Here is a 19,840-nt window from a genome sequence, read left to right on the forward strand (position 1 = left end):
CCGCGTCCCCTGCATCGGCAGGCGGACTCTCAACCACTGCGCCACCAGGGAAGCCCAAGGATTTCTTTTTAATGTGCTTAGTTTTATAATAATTTGTATTTAAATCTAGTGTCTGAAATATAAGTCATAAGGTTTTGCGCTTTCTTTTAGAAAATATGACATATAGAAGAACACAAAATTAATCCACCATTAGGGTTCCTCTCTGGATATTATGTCAAGCCATTGATCTTTCTGTGTTTGACAGGAAGATCCTACATGGTAGCTGCCATATGGGAGGGCCAGGGTGGCGTGCTTTAGGGAGGGAGCCCCCTGACCTGATGTGCTGTTTCTCTTCTCCTCACCCTTTCCCCAACCTGGCTCCCCAGCGAGATGAAGCAGAAGCTGGATGAGGAAGGCAGCAAGTGCAGCATCCTCTCCAAGCACCAGAAGTTCGTGGAGCACTGCTGTATGCGCTGCTGCTCACCCTTCACCTTCCTCGTCAACACCAAGCGCCGGTGTGGGGACTGTAAGTTCAACGTCTGCAAGAGCTGCTGCTCCTACCAGAAGCACGAGAAGGTGTGGATCTGCTGCGTCTGCCAGCAGGCGAGGTGAGTGGCCAAGTGCACCCTTAGGGTCTCAGCTAACTGGAGGCACCATCTTCCTTCAACCAGGTGGGGCCGACAGTGATTGATTGATCGGCATTATTTTTTAAGAAAGGGGAGGTTTACTAAGCAGTCTTCTACATTCAGCGTGTCTAATGCAGATAGAACACACCCAAACTTGTTTAATTAAAGTTAGCAGAAAGAGGATGCTGAGGAGAAGCTGGGAATTTCACTGGTTCAATTTGGTATGATGTCTTGTGGGGACATCGCCAGGAGTCTTGGGATTATTATTGTCTGAAATCAAAGAAGATGCAAAAGTTGAACTCATTTCCTGTTTTTCCATATTATTCAAGTCCATCATAAGAACCTGTCCAGGAAAAAAGTCCATGATTCATGGGGCAGGTTTTGCTTCTTGAAATTTCTCTAAATCTCAGTTTTATAGAGAAGTATGTCTAGGTCAAAGTGCCTCAGATATATGGCCTGTGGGCTGACAGTCTTTTACATTTTGAAGGATGCCTCAGAAGAGTTTATTTATGTAGTAACAAGCTGTGTAACCTCTCAGCATTGTACAAGACACACTGCCAAGTTCATCATGGGAAACATTTAAGGAATATTTTGAATCGAATCAAGTATGGAAAATTTCAGATAAATAACAGCTTTTAAAACCTGCCCAGTTTCTTGAAACCAACAAAAAAATTAGTTTCCAATAGATTGTTTAGACTAAATACCTGGCAAAACCTGGTGTCTTGCTGGGGGATGGTGTTTGGGGTCACTTTGTGCTGCCATCCACTTTGACCATCAGCTTCTCTGCTCCTTGTGCAGTCTGAAATTCACCTTGGTTTAGAAGTGATTTACTTTAGGATATTACTCTCTGGGATATTCTTTCGGCATATTCATATTCGAGCAATTGGATTTTAAAACACTGTATATGTCAAATTACATGAAGAATACCTGTGTGTGTATTGTGTGAAATCCCAGTAAAATAGTGGATAGCAGCTCTGTGAAGTTGCAGAGATGACCGCTTTTTAGACTCATGTTTCACTCCCCACTGCCTATGACAAACTTTTCCTTGCCTATGTAAGCCTATGTAAATTAATCCCATTTTTGGTGCACTGGTTTAATTTCTAGCTGTTTATCCAGTAGCTACCATATGCATGTTTTTTGAGATACTATGGAGCCATGAATAATTATAATAATAAAAATTTTTGCTCACAGAAAATTAAGGCACTAGGAATACAGGGTACACATCCATGTGATAATATTAACCAATTGTGTCAGAAGTAAATGACTATATCAAGCACCTGGGCCTGTCTGTGGTGTGGTTCTACAGGAGGGACTCAGATTAGAATGTAGGCTTCCTTGGGGAGGACACAGATAATGTCAAGTCACTGTAAAAATGGTGGTAGTCCAAAACTTCAGCTTTCCTCTTTCTCATCACAGTGAAAAAGAGTCTACCTGTCCTAGGGTTCTGTTTGGTTATTTATTACAGTAAAAGCATTTTAAGAATTTTAAATGAAAATTCCCTTGTAATGGTCACTGCTCTAATTATGATCAGATGGTTTGTGCTTCGTCAGTTTGTTTTCTCCATGTTTTGCATTAAAACATGTTTCTGTTGTCAGTGTTAGTTTAAAATTTTTAGGTTGGGAGATTAACAAACATCAGTGAATTTATTATAGAATGAGTGATGGATTACTTATTTTAGAAGTTATATAGCTAGTGGGATACTACAGAATCATTCCCTTTGTCATCTTTTTATTACATAAAAATTTATCTTCTTGACCATTTATTGCATAGATTCAGTCAAACATTATAAATAAGGACTTATACTGGTTGTTTAAGATCTTCTGAGGAAACCGAACTTTCTCAGTGAGGCTAGATGCACACGTCAGTCATCATTTGGTGTCGAATGGATTCAGGAATGGCGTTCCCACTTTCCTTGGAAACAAACTGGCTTCTTAGTTCTTTGCTTCATTATCAAAATTGTTCTCTCTGATTTTTTTTGTTTTGTGCTATTACCTTCAACACAGACCAGTTTGGGAGATTGTTTTCAGGGAATGAGAGAGAAAAATTATCCCTGGGACTGAAATCAAAACATATCTCCTGATTATGCCTGTGGCATTGGCTTTGGTTTTTCTGAGACAACTTAAGCCTTCATTTCTTTTCACTTGGAGTCGAATATCCTTTACTTCTACCTGATCACTTATTGCTTGGTGTTCCACACAGTCCACATGATTCATAAATTAGGATGCTGCCCTTTTAGTATAAACTCCACAGTATGTTTTAGAGATATCCTAATGGGTTTGCAATATCCCTAAAGAAGATATGATATTAAAAAATTATCACTATGGGATGAGGACATCCACAGGTTAACAAGTATATGGGGAAATGTTGAACCTTAACAGAAAGCAAGGGAATAGAGATTTATGCTTCAAGTAGCTTTTTTTCTCATGAAATTAATGTTTTTTTTTCAGCATTCTCTTCAGTGTTGGCAAGGGTAGATTGAAAAAGGCACTCTCATCCATTGCTGGCAAAGTTGAAATGGGCATAACCTTTTACCAACGTGTATCAAGAGCCATTAGCATGTTCAAGTCCTTTTACCCAGTAATTTCACTTTTGAAAACCTATACCTAAAGAGACGATGGAATATTTTTAATACAAAAATAATTCTCGGGCTTCCCTGGTGGCTCAGTGGTTGAGAATCCGCCTGCCAATGCAGGGGACACGGGTTCGTGCCCCGGTCCAGGAAGATCCCACATGCCGCGGAGCGGCTGGGCCCGTGAGCCATGGCCACTGAGCCTGTGCGTCCGGCGCCTGTGCTCCGCAACGGGAGAGGCCGCAACAGTGAGAGGCCCACGTATACCACAATAAAAAAAATAATAATAATTCTCAATACAAAAATGAGATATACTGGATTATTTGTAATATAAAACCCAGAAATAATCTAAATGTCCAACAACAGAACAGAGGAAGTAAGTTAGGATACATTCAACTTGACAGAATATGATGAGACATTTAAAATAATGTGTATATTGTATTAGCATGGGTAAATTCTTATATTAAAAATTATGTAAAAAAAATTATGTATGCGATGGTTTCTTTGAAGTGTTTTCACTTTTTTGAACAGAGAGCATTCTTCCTAGGTGTACACTTTGTGGAATATTTATGTGGCAAAGGAGCCTGAATGGCAATGGAATTATTTGTGTTGGCAGCACTGTGTGCCAATTTCATGTAGTTTATTTTGGTTAATGAGCTCTTGAGATTTCTTTACACACCATGATGCAACAAGTCAAAGAAAGTTACTGTGTGCTTGGAAAAATCCCATCTTACCCACGGCTGTTCAGTGAAAAAGCTGTACAATTGACAGATCTCTTGACTAGATTGACGAATTTAAGGGAAAAAAACTGAGGAATGTTGGTGGGAAGTTTCATTTGTGTACTGTGAGAGACAGTCTGCCCTTCCAAATTTCAGAATAAATCTCATCTTGGGAAACATCAAAGACACACCGAGCAATATTATTCAAAATAACTGGCTTGAAGTCTTCAAAATATTGATGTCATGAAAGAAAAAGAGACAGAGGAAATGTTTAGATTAAAGAAGACTAACAAGAAACTAAACCCAAGTGACATTCCTAATCCTTAATCAACTCTTGAGGTGAGGGGAAATAGCTATGAAGGACATTGGGACAATTGACACCATTTGAATATGGATAATGGTAGAATAGTATTGTATTAATTTTAAATTTCCTGAAATTGATCACTTTACATAGCTATATAAGAGAGTGTCCTTGTTCCTGGAAATACACACTGACACACATCATGGTAAATTAAATATTTTTCACTTATTTCCTCCATAAATGCTTACTGAGTTCAGCCTACACAGGAGGCCTGTGCTAAAGCAATCAACTCTTTACTGCCCATCACTGATTTTCTGGAGAACTGTTTGTTCACATGTTCACTTGCGATGTTTATCGTATAATTTTTTTGGTACGAGTTCTTGGTGTGCCTTTTGTTTGTAATGTTCCTTTTCTCCTTTCTTCCTGAAGCCTCCTTGCATAAATTTCAGGACAGTTACTATGGGGAAGGGGCCAGCCTGAAATTTTGATCTTTTTTTTTTTTATTATTCTTTTAAAAAATTTTTTATTCTTTTTTTTTTTTTTTTTGGCCACACCTAGCAGTTTGCGGGATCTCAGTGCCCCAATTCCAGCCACGGCAGTGAAAGTGCTAAAGCCTAACCAGAAATTTTGATCTTTAAAAATTTTTTTTTTTTTTTTTTTTTTTTTTTTTGGCCACACCTAGCAGTTTGCGGGATCTCAGTGCCCCAATTCCAGCCACGGCAGTGAAAGTGCTAAAGCCTAACCAGAAATTTTGATCTTTTTGAAATTTCTCTGATAAGCAAAGGCGCTGGTTCTCTCCTTTAGCAAGTGCCTAGGCCTACGTTAATGGCCAAGGTTAAAGAGTCAAACAGATTTCAGTACTGCCCACGGCAGCTTCCACGGTAACTGGAGATAAGTCTGTGTGTGAGCAGTTGTGAGTGAAGAGGGCTCTGCTGGAGACTCTGAAGTCCCCGTGGGGGCCCCGTGGTTAGAGCAACAGCAGGACAGGTGTCCCAGAGGAAGGGATGCCTGAGTTGGGCTTTCATGAGGTAGAAGTTCAGCAGGGGAGGACAGGAGGCAAAGGCAGGCTGGACAAAGGAAGGCGGAGCAATGGGCAGACTGGAAAGCTCGGGCAAGGTAGGGCTGAATCTAGGCTGCGGGGCGGCAGAGAGTAGATTTCCAGAAAAGAATGCTAATTAGATGCCAACACTCTCCACTTTATGGTCCTGCAAGGTAGATAGCACCCCATGTTATAGTTGTAGACGCGGAGCTCACTGAGGCATGTTACTGTTCCAAGTAAGGGTGGGAGCAGGATCCAAACTCAAATGTTTGACTCCAGACTCCAGGGTGTGCATTTTCAACAGGACTATATGCCCCCCAACCAGGCCAAACTTGGTCTTTGGAGAGAAGAGGGAATCTTGCTCTTTTTATGCATAAAGCACAGATTATACATACAGTACATACACAAGCCTAGGATAAGCCTTGTGGTTAAAAATTTGAAGTTCCCTCAAAAAGGTCCACAGAACATCAATTTAAGAAATGAAAAGAAGGATTTGATATCCCAGTATAAGAGCGGGATAGCCAGCAAAGAACATCCATTTCACTTTATAAAAACCTTACAAGATGTAAATCCTTAGAAAGGTCCTAGAGAAATAAACCTTAATTTGGAAAGGCAGTATTCAGCATGAAGACAAATAAGTTTAGCAGGAACTATTATAGAAGATGATGCTGTATCCATTTCTTTCTCTCTTTTTTTTTTTCTGTATTCATTTCTTAAGACTACAAACAGCTCTTAAAATCAAGACCAAAATCTACTGCTGCTAAATTTCTTGAGTTCTCATTTGAGAGCAGGAACAAGTGGCCTAAAGAAGGCAAACTGATTCAGCATCACCTGATGGGAGGGCCAACGCATTTACCATATAAATGGGCTACTTCAGCCTGGGCTGTGTAAGCTGTACTGTCATAAGTATTCCTAGGAATCCTGCCTGAGGTGTGAATTGCTCTCAGAATCACCATAAAAGCATCAGAGAATATTATGGCCTCTGCAATTGAAAGGCAGCCCTGTCAGAGGAGTATTTACGAATTTGTTGGTAAGGGAAGAACTGAAAAAGCTTATAGTCTACACTAGTAAAAGTGAAGATATGAGATAATTAAGAAAAGAGTATTTCATTTTTTTCTAAATAATTGACCCAGGGACCCCCAACTCCCCAGTCAAGTAGCTTCCAGAGCCTCATTCAAATTAAACCACACGAAGACATCTGCATTTTCTGGGACTGTGTGTCCTTCAGATGATTTGTTTAACCTCTAAAATGAGATTCTTCAAGAGACATCTAGGAATGGCCTTGTAAACTCAGGAAGTGTAATGAATTCCAAATAAGCTGAATAACTTTGTCAGCTGTGCCTTTCAGGTACAATCATAAAGCACTAATTTTTTTTTCATTGCTTCTAATCAATTTAGCTTATATCTCTAACTTTTGGGAAAATAATACACCATTCAGTAGGTAGGCTATGTCATGTCACCGTGTGTTATCAAATAGAATGAAAAAGAAGAAACTATCAATACACGCAACGCTGTGGATGAGAACACCATGGATGTTGAGACAAAGAAGACGGATACAGATGGCACATACTGTATGATTCCATTGATGCAGAGTTCTGAAATGGTCAAACTGATCAATGATGAGAGAAACCAGAATAGTGATGGCCCTTGGGAGTAAAAGGGGTCACTGAATGGGAGGGGACCCAGCAAGCCTCCTGGAGTGATTAGAATGTTCTATACATTGACTTAAGTGGTGGTCTTACGTGTGTGCACATATGTAAACATTCACTGTGACACTTAAGATTAGTGCACTTTACTATAGGTAAGCTATACTGCCATAAAATAATTTTTAAAAATTTACTGGCACATTTACACTGGCTCTGCCACGTAACAGCTATGTGGCTACTTGCCAGTTGCTGAGCATCTCTGAGCATCATTTTCCTCATCTGAAAAATGGGAATTCATGACACTGGGCTTAGAAGGTTGCTAAAGGATTAGAGAAAGGATGATTTGTGCCCACCATGGTGTCTATCCCACGGTTAGAAGGCTCTGGTGATAAGAACTTTAATTTCTTTTACTATAACGACGTGCGGCCCGCAGCCCCTGGCTCTGATGGCTCCAACTCCGATGGCACAGCTGGGAAGCCATGCCGAGTCCCTGTGGGTATGCGAGAGGATGGCATCTCCTGTGACAAGGACATCATTTCTAATCACACTCATAAAAGTATTCCAGCTACACTTTTTCTTGCAGTAGAGGATTTTTTTAAGCATGAGTGGAGAAAATTAGAAGCTGCTGGATAAGGCTTGTGGGTTGTACTCCAGGGAAATAAAAACCAAATAAATTCACTGGCTGATTTTGAGGAGAAAAGGTCATTCTCTGAGAATAATGCCAGAATATGTCCTTGAAACCCTGAAAAATAAACACACAACTTGGAAAACCAAAATAAACACACAACTTGGAAAAATAAACACACAAACTTGGAAAACCAAAGACATTCAGATCCATAGCAAGATACATAATAATTAAACTTTTAAAAACTAAAGAAAAAATTAAAAATCTTGAAAGCAGCCAGAAATAAACAATATATTTCTTATAAGGGAAGATCAATTCAGGTGACGACAGATTTCTCAACTGAAACCATGGAGGTCAGAAAACTTAAAACTAAAAATAAAAAGGATGCGATCAAAGCAGGATGTCCACAATGACCCAGGAGGAATGGATTATGGTTCCCTAGTGAGCTGAATGGATTATGGTTCCCTAGTGAGCTGAAAAGCAAGTTAAACAGCTTGCTTTTCACTGCGTGGAGGCTGCCTTTCGAGGGATGAGACCTTTGTGGCAGTGGGGATTTCATGCCTTGGGCAGGCCCTCCCCAGCACAGGAGTGGGCTATAGCTCAACCCATAGCAGGGTCCTGCTTGCCAGGGACTGGGACAGGAGAATGAGTTGCAGGGCCCCTCCAGAGGGTCACCAGGGCAGGTCCTGCTGCTTTGTGGGCCAGGGGCCGGGACATGGCAGTGGGAATTGGCTCCCCTGGCCATCCAGAGGCCTGTCCCCTGCCTTATACTCAGGACCTCCAGTGTTGTGGAAAGAATGCCAGCCCCTGCTATCATACATACCTGGCTGAAACCCTGGCCTGGCCCCATACTAGCTCTCTGTTCCCAAGTCTACTATCCATCAAATAGAGCTTTTGCTGGTTTAGGGTAGTGCTGGGAGTAATTACCGAGGCAGCCCTGTGCCTACTGCAGTGGACCTCCAGTGACTCTTCTCAAGGCCAGGTTCAGAGAAGTAATGTGGACAGCTGTGGCCCCTGGGAGCCTCAATCCAGAAGGAAGAGTGAAGCAGCAAGGGAATCTCATGGTGGGCACTGAGGCCGGTTGGCATTCAGAACTCTAGGGTGGGACAAGGGGGGCCAGTCCACGCCCTGAGTCCAGGATGAAAACTGGGGGCTGTTAGGGAATTCATAAGGTGCCACAAAGCATAATCAACGAACTCCCCTCATACTACTGCTACATGGATGAAAATAGAAACACGGCGACTAGTGCTGGACATGCACAGACATGACCGGGGGAGAAGGTCCACAGGAGGGTAGCAGGGCAAGTGACCCAGTGTGGCTGTGACAGAGGGGTGACGTGGCTGAGTTGGTTTGGGTTCTGATGCTGGCCCTGCCCGCCTGTGGGCAAGGATCCAAAGCCTCGCTTTCCTCCTGGGCCAGATGACTGTAATACAGTGCCAGCCTCACAGCGCTGTGGACAAGACTCAGTGAAAGGTGTCTGCCCGGGCTCAGCCCAGCAACCGGCCCGTGGTAAGTACCAATAGATGTTAGCTATTATTACGGTTGTTATTGTTGCCATCACTGGGGAGTAAGCCAGACAAGTAGATCATAGAACTGAGAGTATAAACTGAAACATCTGCTTCAAGAAGGGAGGGTGTCGTGACATGCTAGATTTTGGTTCTGTTGCAGAGAACATTTGTCCAGCGTGAATGTGTCAGGTTAAAAGGATGAGGTGAGAAAGCTGGCCTGGAGTCAGTGGTGTCCTGGTGAATTTTTGACAACCGGCTCTCCAGGGATAAAGAAGGCTTGATTTGTAGTATTTGCCAATTTCCATAGTGTAAATATTCCCACCATATATGTTTTCGAGCTATTGACATATTATCACTGAGTTGGCGAGAGGCGCTCACAGTCAGCCCCCCGCAGCTGGAACAAGCCTGCCCAGCATAGCAGTGGCTTGAGTGGAAAAGGGTGTCTCCAAGAACAACAGGAAGAGGTCCCTGCCCTGCAAGAGCTCAGAGTCTAATATGGAAGACAGGAAAGTCCCAACCATAACCATACGGAGATGGTATAAGTGCTGGGAGAGCACTGAGAGGCAGTGCAAAGGCCCTGAGGGGTGAGTCAGCATACCTGAAAGCATCCTGTGTCTGAGAGCATCTTAATGTCTGAAACGTAGGTCTAGGTCATTAAGAAGGATGCAGCCAGACCTTATTAAATTGAAGAAGCATTTTTTGGTTGCATTATGTTGTTTTAACCTCTCAGCCACCCATGAGATACGTGGAGCCAATATTCCAATTTTGTAGCTGAAAATATTGATGTTTGCAGAAGTTGTTACAACGTTGTCCTTTTTCATTGGGAGCCCTCAAAAGCCATCTTTGAGCTTAGTAGCTTTCCATGCAGGTTCTTAAGACTCGGAGATGCTCCTGGGCCTGAGACTGAGATGTATTCACGTAGCAGGAAAATTTTGGTCCTAGATATATTTGGAGTATGCTAGAAGTGGCCATTAGATTTGTCTGCGGCTCAAAATAATCAACCCTGGACTTCCCTGGTGGCGCAGTGGTTGAGAGTCCGCCTGCCGATGCAGGGGACACGGGTTCATGCCCCGGTCCGGGAAGATCCCACATGCCGCGGAGCGGCTGGGCCCGTGAGCCATGGCCTCTGAGCCTGCGCGTCCGGAGCCTGTGCTCCGCAACAGGAGAGGCCACAACAGTGAGAGGCCCGCGTACCGCAAAAAAAAAAAAAAAAAAAAAAAATCAACCCTAACAAGGGCCCAAAACAAATAAACAAAGCTAAAAGGGGACATGAGAATTAGAATTTTTATGAGAGTCTCAGGAATGTCATCAACATCATAAAGCTTTTATACATTAGTTCCAAAGAACGTGCTCCTCTTTGTTGGATGTTTCTGGGCTTCTTGTATTACAAGGGCCTTGGCAATGTTTATGCAGAATTGTATTTGCTTTGCTAAAAACCACTTCCTGTCAATTTCTGTTTTATTCTCTAAAATTATATACAGGCTGTTCAGGCCAAGGTGTATGTGGATGTATGAGAGCCTGTGAGTCTGTTTCAATGGGACAAGGTCAAGGAAAGTCACTTCTAAGACCATGTGCACCTCTAATAATAATGTAAAAGTGCTTCTCTCCATCCTTTTATTTTTGAGCTTGGGACAATCTCTGTCTCAAGGGTTTACTAATAAGTGTCTCCTGTGGTGTTACTGGATGCTGAAAAACACACCATGAATACTTGTTGCTTTCAAAATTTCATCAAGAGAAATCAATATACTCAGCTTTATTTCTAATCAGACTGTTTTCTTGCTTGGTAAGCTTTGAGAACTTGTGCCAAATCCCTGAACTTTCTGGGCCCCTCCTGAGAGACTGACAGTTGACAGTGATTAGGGACCCCTGTGACACATTCCTCAGAGAGCCTAGGGGCTAGCCAGTGAGGAGCTGGCCCAATGCTCAGTGCTGAAATTTGCTGATGTCGTGAAGGGTGGTGATTGTGTTCAGACAGCATCGTGATCTTGGACTTAGAGGGCAGTGTAACTCCCCAAGATGGTTGGGAAAAAGAGGAATCTGCCTTTGCATATGACCTGTCCCCACCTGGTGTGGGGCATGAGGCTGAAGGCGGTGGAGAGAGCCCGCTCTCCTTGTAGACCAGCCAGACTTGTCCTGTCACCATTTCTGCTGAAGGCTGGTTTCCAGTCTCCAAGAGCAAGTCACCTATAAGTATTACAGGATAAGGTTTCAAGTTTAGGAAATGAAAACCTAACTCAGCTGACCAGCTTCATTCATTTTTAACTCATCATCTGTCAAACCTGCTGGCTTATGCACTTCCCTGCCTACAGCCATTTCAGAAATGTCCTTCAGAAATAAAAGGCCACAAGGTGACATCTTATGTCGCACAGGTACCTATGACTTTCATTTCTCAGTGGCAGTGTTCCACCTCCATTGGTGTAGGCTTCCTGTCTGATGTCTGTGGAGGACGTGCCGTGTTGAGTTGCATTCTAGCGTGGTGGGTCTGTGGAGGTTTAAGCAGGTGCCACATAAATGCTCAGACACTCGGGTGGAGCAGAGGTGAGCCTTCAGGAAGCAGTGAAGAGGATTCATCTTCTTCCTTTGGGTTGTGGTTTCCCAGGAGTGAACTTCAGGTAAGCTAGTGTGCTCCCAAGTAAGCTGGTATGCATTGCACCTCCCCCAGGGAACGGGTGGATCTTAGTAGGAGCTGATCCAGCCAAAGTTTCCCTCTGTGTTCACCTCTCCTTTGTGGCTCTGGAGCCTTCATCCAGGTCTTGGTGAGGCCCTCTAGCCTGGTCTCCCCAGCATCTCCCCAACTGGGCCACTGAAGGGGGCTGCCACCAACGGAGAGACCAGGTTAGAGGAGGGTCTGGCTGTTAGAGTGAGACCCCAGAGTTTAGGCTTCCTGATCCAGATGCTCCATCCTCGTGAAACCTTTCCTTCTGGTGCCAGCCACTTTTTAAAATTAAAGAATATAGTGTTTCTCTGCATCCGTGGTTTTAATGGCCATGTGACAAATCAAGGACAACCCAGACCTCCCCATGTTTGACTTAAATCACTAGGAGCATATTTTAGCAGACAATCACTAAATATATTCTTAGTGAGCTTGTATTTTCTCTGAAATAATAGACAAGGATGGTTTAATGAGTATTAGCATCATGGCATGGGGCATTTTGCTTGTCACTTCTAATAATAACATGCTTGATCTACAAATTAGACTGCAGGATTCTCAGCGGCATCAAGGACTGAGTAGAGGAAGGGGAGTTTAAACAAGATAAAGGCTCTGTGTTGATTGTTTCTCCTCTTCCCAGAACCTCCCAAAAGGAAGATTTCATGCTAACATTGGCCAGGGAAGTCTGCACCTTCCACTCTCACCCTGGTAATGGTGCCAAGGATTGAACTTGCCTGGAAAGAGATGGCATTGCAAAGAGACACATTAAGATGCATTTCAGAAGCTATAAATGGCTCATCTGAGGCTCTGTAAGCCTTGCAGTAGACTCTGTTCTTGCTGTGTCTTTTGTGCCCCGTGTGTTTAGATTCCCATTCCCCGACCTGCTTGTCTGTGCTGTTCTGAGGACGTGGCCATTACCACTGTGAGACTGCAAAGGGGGGTTTTGAAACTGCCACTAACTCTTTTGTTGTTGTTGTTTATTTATTTATTTATTTTTATTGAACTATAATTGATTTACAATATTGTGTTAGTTTCAGGTGTACAGCAAAGTGATTCAGTTATATAATTTTTTCCAGATTCTTTCCCATTACAGGTTATTACAAGATACTGAATATAGTTACCTGTGCTATACATTAAGTCCTTGTTGTTTGTCTATTTTGTATATAGTGTGTATATCTACTAATCCCAAACTCCTATTTTATCCTTCCCCCCTCTTTCCCCTTTGGTAACCATAAATTTGTTTTCTATGTCTGTGAGTCTGTTTCTGTATTATAAATAAGTTCATTTGTATCAGATTTTAGATTCCACATGTAAGTGATATATGATATTTGTCTTTGTCTGACTTACTTCACTTAGTATGATAATCCCTAGGTCCATCGCATCCATGTTGCTGCAAATGGAAACTGCCAATAACTCTTTTTTTTTTTTTGGCTGCACCATGTGGTTTGCAGGATCTTAGTTCCCTGACCAGGGATTGAAGCCCGACTCTCCGTAGTGAAAGCACTAAGTCCTAACCACTGGACCGCCAGGGAGGTCACTGCCACTAACTCTTGATTCAGAGACCCTGCCTGGGGTCTTTGCTACCTGTCCATGGTCAGTACCTCAAAGCCCCCAAAGATGTCCTCCCCTCCTAGATGCTCTGTACCCCTCCTGGGCTCTCTCTCTTTTTCCCATTGGTCACAGCCACCTGCCAGGAAAGGCTGTGAAAGGCATTCACCATGTGCCATATGGGGTGGGAATGTCTCCCCAACCCCTCTCCCAGTGGAATTTTATTTACACAGGCAAGAGCTTATGGCCCCTCAGGGTATTCTACTCTGGGATGCTTTCAGCGGTGCCTGGGGCTGTCTTGGGTCTGTCTTGTCACATGTGGCTCACACTAGTCATCCAGAACCCCAAGAAGGACTGGAAAAGAGAAGTGAAAGTCACGGTCCGCTTCCTGAGAGGGAGGCATGTTGTCTGTGTTAGCTCCCCAAATCCCCAGAAAGCCTGCAAGGCAGGAATTAGCCTCGATTTACAGGGTAGGAGATGGGCTCAGAGACCTGCTCAAAGTCATGTGGCTGACAAGGCACTGAGCCTGGATTGGGAACCCAGCTTATTTGACTTTGAAATCCAGCATCTTTCTACTGTCCCATTCCGCTTACTTGGGAGCAGAGGCCACCACCGCCAGCTCCCAGAGGCAACACTGTCTCAGATGCTCCCCACCCCCCAGAAGTTTAGTCTGCTAATGGGCTTCATGTCCCAGGAGGTCCAGGCCCCTTGGTGCATCACAGCTTTGTAGTTAGTAACCACGCCCACCCCTGGAATGGAGGCTGGGCCCGGTCCCTCTGGCCCTCTGAGAGGACAGTGGAAGCAACTCTGTGGTTCCCCACCAGCAGCTCCTGCCCAGCATGGGGATAACCCTGCACCTTCACCACTGCTGCCACCCTTGTTCACAGCATTGCCCCAACAGAGGTGAGATGCCCTGAGCTTATCACAGTTTTCTTCTCTCTTAATTTCTATTCTCAACTTGGCCATAACAGCATTGCAGTTGAACGCAAAACCAGTGACAACAATTTGCTTCAAGCTCCTAATTATCCAGAGGCAACCCATCCAGGTTTTCTTTGGCTCTTAAAATAAAGACAAAATTCAACATCCCACAAAGGCCCACAGGGTCGGTCCCACCTCCCGCCTTCCTTTCCCCCCCGCCTTCATAATGGGGTTCTCTCTCCACCTGGAATCCTGCCCCCTCCCTCCCTCTTCACACGTTCAAATCTTATTCTGCTTCCAGACCTCCCCTCCATGGTCACAGATTGTCATCAAGCAAGTTTGTGTTTGTTGATACTCCTCTCCCACCCCTGTCCCTCCCTGTCCCACTCACTCATGATCCAGGCTCTTGTTTTGATGCTTACCCCACTGGAGTATAAGCTCCCTCTCTGTTTTGCATACCATATTGTCCACAGTTTCTGGCACATAATAGGTGCTCAGCAAATATGTCTCGAGTGGCTGATTAAATGTTTAATTCTTACAACAAAACTATGAGATAAGACTCCCCCTTTTGCAGGTGAATAAATGAAGACTTGGAGAGGTTGTGTTGGCACCTAAGGCTTGGTCCTTCTGTCTCTAAAGCTGGTGTTTGTTACCCAGTGACAACCCTTCTGTCTCTAAAGCTGGTGTTTGTTACCCAGTGACAAATCCTCACTCCTCCGTCCCCCACTGGCCTTCCCGTCTGGACTCTGGATTAAGACTGTCAGCTCCTCTCCTTTGTAGCACATGGACATCTGTCGCTGGGGTGTTGGCTCCTCATTCAGACATCTGCCTTCCCTGGTGACTGGGAGCCCCCCAGGGACAGAAGCCTTGTGTTTAATCACCTCCTCCCCCAGCACCTGTCACTGTACCTGCCCAGTACATTGTTGGTTCTCAGTAGGGGCTTGGGAATCCCATTCACCACTGTTTCAGCCAGGCTTTCATGGATCACCAGGGATAGAAAACCCAACCCAACTTGACTTAAAGAAAAGGGAACCTATTAGCTATGTAATCAAAAATGGTCAAGAGTAGTGTGGCTTCAGGTACTGCTGGATCCAGAGTTTAAACTGTACCTTCAGGACTCAGTTTCTTTCCTTTCCATTGCTATCTGCTGGTGGGCTGCAGTTTCAAACTTCTCACAATAGCAGGATGCCGGCCAGAATTCTAACCTCTCCCTTCTCTCAACCACACATCCTTAGAAACCACCCCACTTGCAAGGGTTGAACAGAGTCCTAGGCATGGCTCACACTGGCGTGATTTGGGTTCATCTGTCCGTCCTCGATCTAATCACTGTGGCTGGGAGGAGGGGAAGACACCTGATTAGAGCCAGACCCACTCTTGGAGCCTGGGAGTGGGGAGAGGTGTTTCCCCAAATATCTGGGGTACTGTTTTGTTAGGAAGAGGATGAATGGGTGCCGGACTCTGAAAGGAAGATTTCCACTACAAGCTCCTTTTACAATTTCCCAAACTGACCTCACACCTCCTCCAAACTGGAGTGGTCCAGCGCTGTCACCGTCCCTCACAAGGATAGAGCCTGACTCCTCCTTCCTCACACCCCTTCTGGGATGACTTCCTCAGGCCTGGAGCTGTAAACAGACCCTGGCATCCTCCCTCCCTGAGCAGGGAGGGTGAGTCAGCTTCCAGCTGCTGCCCACACAAGCTACGCTGCTCTGAGGAACCCCAGCTCCCAAGTGGGGATCATTTCCTCCAGCACAGAGCCAGGCTTTCAGATACCCAGAGCCAGAAATCAGGTCCTGACCAGAGGGGCAGGACCTTGGGGGGCCTCCTGATCCTCCATCCTCAGACTGAGAGAATCCAGCCTTGCTTTAGAGCCAGTGAGGAGAGAATTTCCCAAAGCCCCTGGCAGAGCTTCTCCAGGAAACTTGGGGAGGTTTTTGAGAACTGTGTAGGCAGGGGCTGTGTGTACAGTCCAGCCACTGGTCACAGCTGCCACGCACAGACACACACACACACACACACACACACACACACACACACACACACTGCAACCCTGGACAACATCTGTGACCACTGACCCTTCAAAGGCTGGCCTCCACAGGTTATCTCGGGTCATTCCACCTCTGGATATACCCCAGATGGCAGTCAAGCCCTAAACGTATGTTCCAACTTCGAAGGTTGGGTTCATGGAGTGCCTCAGGTAAGAAAACTAATGTCAGAGAAGGGAAGTGATCTGAGCCTAGTGACACAGACACTTTGTGACAGGTGGGCAGGGAACCCAGCTCTCTGGAGCTCTAGGCTAGTATCTTTCCATGTCTCTCCTCTGACATAAAGTGCATCTCCCAGGACTGAATCCTTGCTGTGGAATAAGGGAGACCCTGTGAGGATGAAGTCACATCGATCACATGACAAAGGCAGCATGATCAGCTAATGGGGGGATCTCTGCAAATGACTTTGAGTACATAAGTTCCACTCCCCTCCAACAAAACCCTCATCTAAGTGACTGAAGAAATCAAAGATTGTTTTTAATGGGTCTGTGTCAGCTCTGGCAACAGGGGTGGCCATCCGAGTACAAAATTTCTGCATGATTTCATGCCAAGGACTGAATAGAGGGGTGTCCGGACCAGCCTCAGGTGAGCTGCTAAGAGGGCATCCTGGGAAATGGGGTTCGGCCCAGCAGAGTCTCCCAGAGCCCCCATCTCAGAGCAGTAGGGCTGAGAGCATAGGGCAAAAGACATCAACATCTTCGAAAGGATAAAAGCTTTCTTTGCCAGGCAAAATGACAACTGTAAGAAAAATGTGGGCACTCTGAGAGGCAGCATCTGTGCTGCTTGGCGAGGCCCCAGTGTACTGTTTGGGTGAAGCAAAGCACTCCAGCCATCGTCCTAACTCCTTGCTTTCCCCATCACCGTGGCTTGGTATCAGTGGCCCTGCCAGCACCCAGAAAAAAGGCTCATCTGTTGCCATGGAGCTTTCAACTTCTTCAGAGGCTCCACCTTGAATCACTGCCTTTTTGCAAATAGATCCCACTACCAACAATCACCAAAAAAAGCTTATAGAGGGGCTTCCCTGGTGGCGCAGTGGTTGAGAGTCCGCCTGCCGATGCAGGGCATGCGGGTTCGTGCCCCGGTCCGGGAGGATCCCGCATGCCGCGGAGCGGCTGGGCCCGTGAGCCATGGCCGCTGAGCCTGCGCGTCTGGAGCCTGCGCTCCGCAACGGGAGAGGCCGCAGCGGTGAGAGGCCCGCATACCACACACACACAAAAAAAAGCTTATAGAAATGGGAAATAATTTTTCTGTACAATAGCTAACATTACTGAGAGCTTATTCTGTACTGAATTACTGTTCTAAGCACTCAGATACCCTCATAACTACATAAAGCAAGTATATTGCACCCATTTTACAGATGTAGCAACTAAGAAAAGAGAGGTTAAGGAACTTGCTAGAAAGTGGAGGAGTTGGGATTTATACTAGGCAGGCTGGCTCCGTAGTTTATCCTCTGCACTGTGATGCTCTCAAGAACTCAAAAATCTACAAACTTTCTAAAGGCTGGGTTTTGGGGTGCTTAGTTGAATCCTGGTCAGCGGTTTCAATTTTGGTGAGAATTTTGTTACAAGCCCCTCTAAAAGCAATTTATGCAATGTATTCAAGGCTTCTCTTGAGAGATATTTTGGGCTCTATACAGATGGAGGAGATCTGAAGTCCACCATGGTGGATAATGCTAAAATAAAATCCCCCCCACCACCACCTACACACACAAGATCTTTGGCCAGGATCCCACTCTGGAGGTGGGGATTGGTAGCGAATGCACACGATTTCCATCCCTGAAGAACACGTCCTGCAGCGTGGCGCCCAGAGCCTCCTGAGTTTCTCTGTAGGGGGAAATCTGCAGAGGCCTGGGAACACCACAGAACCCACTTGGAGGTCCCTTCTGCTCAAACTGGGACACTGGAAAGGGGATTCGCGATCTGCTAGACAGCGTGGACAACGGGGGTGGTACAGAACTTTCCCAAGATGAGCTTGATGACTTAATGAGAACAGAAATGTGGCTGGAGGAGCTCAGCCAGAACTGTTAGAGAATTCCGCTGTTCCTCATACACTCTCACTCTCCAAGCAGCCCTGCAGACTCTGATCTGAGCTCATTACTCTGCTCCCTTGAAGTCAGAGCTCCTAGCACTTTCACCCCCAAAATGACCAGTCTTAATAGCTTGGCAGGTCAGGTGGCTTGCATTAGGCCCTGTCAGAGACCACTCCAGGATTTCAACTTGCTTTTCAAGTCAAAGGACAACATCAGCCTTTTGTTTTTTTCTTCTGAGATTTACATTTGAACAGAAGTACATTAACTTGTCTTTGATTTGCAGAATATAAATGTGTTCCCATTTTTGTAAGAAGTGGCCACTGATTTTTCCATGAAAAAAGAAAAGGCATGTGCCTTTTGAAAGATTGCATTTATGCCCCACATATGTGAAGAGAACCCATTTCTGCTGCAATCCATTCCAGGAAAGTGTAAGCAGAATTTTGCACACATGCATTTGTCTGGAAGAAAGGGACCCATCCACAGAGGCTGCAGTTACTTGGCAGTCAGCAAAAAAGAACCAATTTCTTGGGCTTCCCTGGTGGCGCAGTGGTTAGGAGTCCGCCTGCAATGCAGGAGACTCGGGTTCGAGCCCTGGTCCAGGAAGACCCCACATGCCGCAGAACAACTAAGCCCGTGCGCCACAACTACTGAGCCTGCGCTCTAGAGCCCGCGTGCCACAACTACTGAGCCCGCGTGCCACAACTACCGAAGCCTGCGTGCCTAGAGCCCGTGCTCTGTAACAGGAGAAGCCACCGCAATGAGAAGCCCACGCACCACAACGAAGAGTAGCCCCCGCTCGCCACAACTAGAGAAAGCCTGCGCACAGCAATGGAGACCCAACGCAGCCAAAAATTAATTAATTAATTAATTAATTTTTAAAAAAGAAAGGACCAATTTCTTCCTTTCCTCCTTAGCACCCTCGGTTTATCTGTAGGTCCTTTTCTAAGTAAGTGCTTTATAAACAGTAGTGCGCTGTAAGCAGAGTGCCCTGCGTCCTCATGAATATTCAGAAGCATGCACTCATACCCACACACAGACAGGAGCTAGTGTGATGACTTGCAGAATATTCTGCCTACCACTTCACAGTAAAGGGATAGCACATCCTTCAAAATCCTGCCTAGATCCTTTAGAGAGAAGAGTCCCCAATTCTTTCCTAACAAACGTTCTGCTCCCTTCGTGTGTGTGTGTGTGTGTGTGTGTATGTGTGTGTGTGTAGGTGTGTGTGTGTAAAGGCCATTCCCTGACACGCTGATGTGAAAGCAAATTAGGAAAAAATTTAAATGACAACCAATAGGGCACAGGTCAAATAAATTATAGTACACCCCTAAACAGGAATAAAGAGGCTCTATATTTATGATACAGGATGATCTCTAGGATGTGTTCTTGTGGAACAGCCAGTGCAGAGAAGTCCTACCATTTGTACAGAAGAAAAGCAAAGGGGAACACTGTGGGGAGTACTGTCATGTGTGTGCATAGGTACACAAAAAACTGACAGCATTGTTTGCCTCTGGAGAAGGGAACTGGACGGATGGTAAACATGAGTAAGCCGCAGGCTTACATTTTAAACTCCATGATGCATCTATTAAATTTTTTTACTTAAAGAAAATTAACAGTTGAAAAAAGAAAGAGGATATTGGCTTC

The 19,840-nt window shown here is 45.0% G+C and overlaps 1 protein-coding gene across 2 annotated transcripts in view; it reads left to right on the top strand.

Moving 5' to 3' along the window:
• MYRIP (myosin VIIA and Rab interacting protein) overlaps positions 1–19,840 on the top strand; it is a 223,987-nt gene that overhangs the window by 106,976 nt on the left and 97,171 nt on the right. The window contains exon 3 of one of the 2 annotated variants that reach the window (XM_024117042.3): positions 366–587. In XM_024117042.3, the coding sequence (XP_023972810.1) occupies positions 366–587 (222 nt within the window). Of the gene's footprint in view, positions 1–365; positions 588–19,840 lie in introns of those variants that run through there. The other variant, XM_024117043.3, reaches the window with a different exon arrangement.

Source organism: Physeter macrocephalus, chromosome 18 (genome assembly GCF_002837175.3).
Source record: "Physeter macrocephalus isolate SW-GA chromosome 18, ASM283717v5, whole genome shotgun sequence".
NCBI lineage: Eukaryota > Metazoa > Chordata > Mammalia > Artiodactyla > Physeteridae > Physeter > Physeter macrocephalus.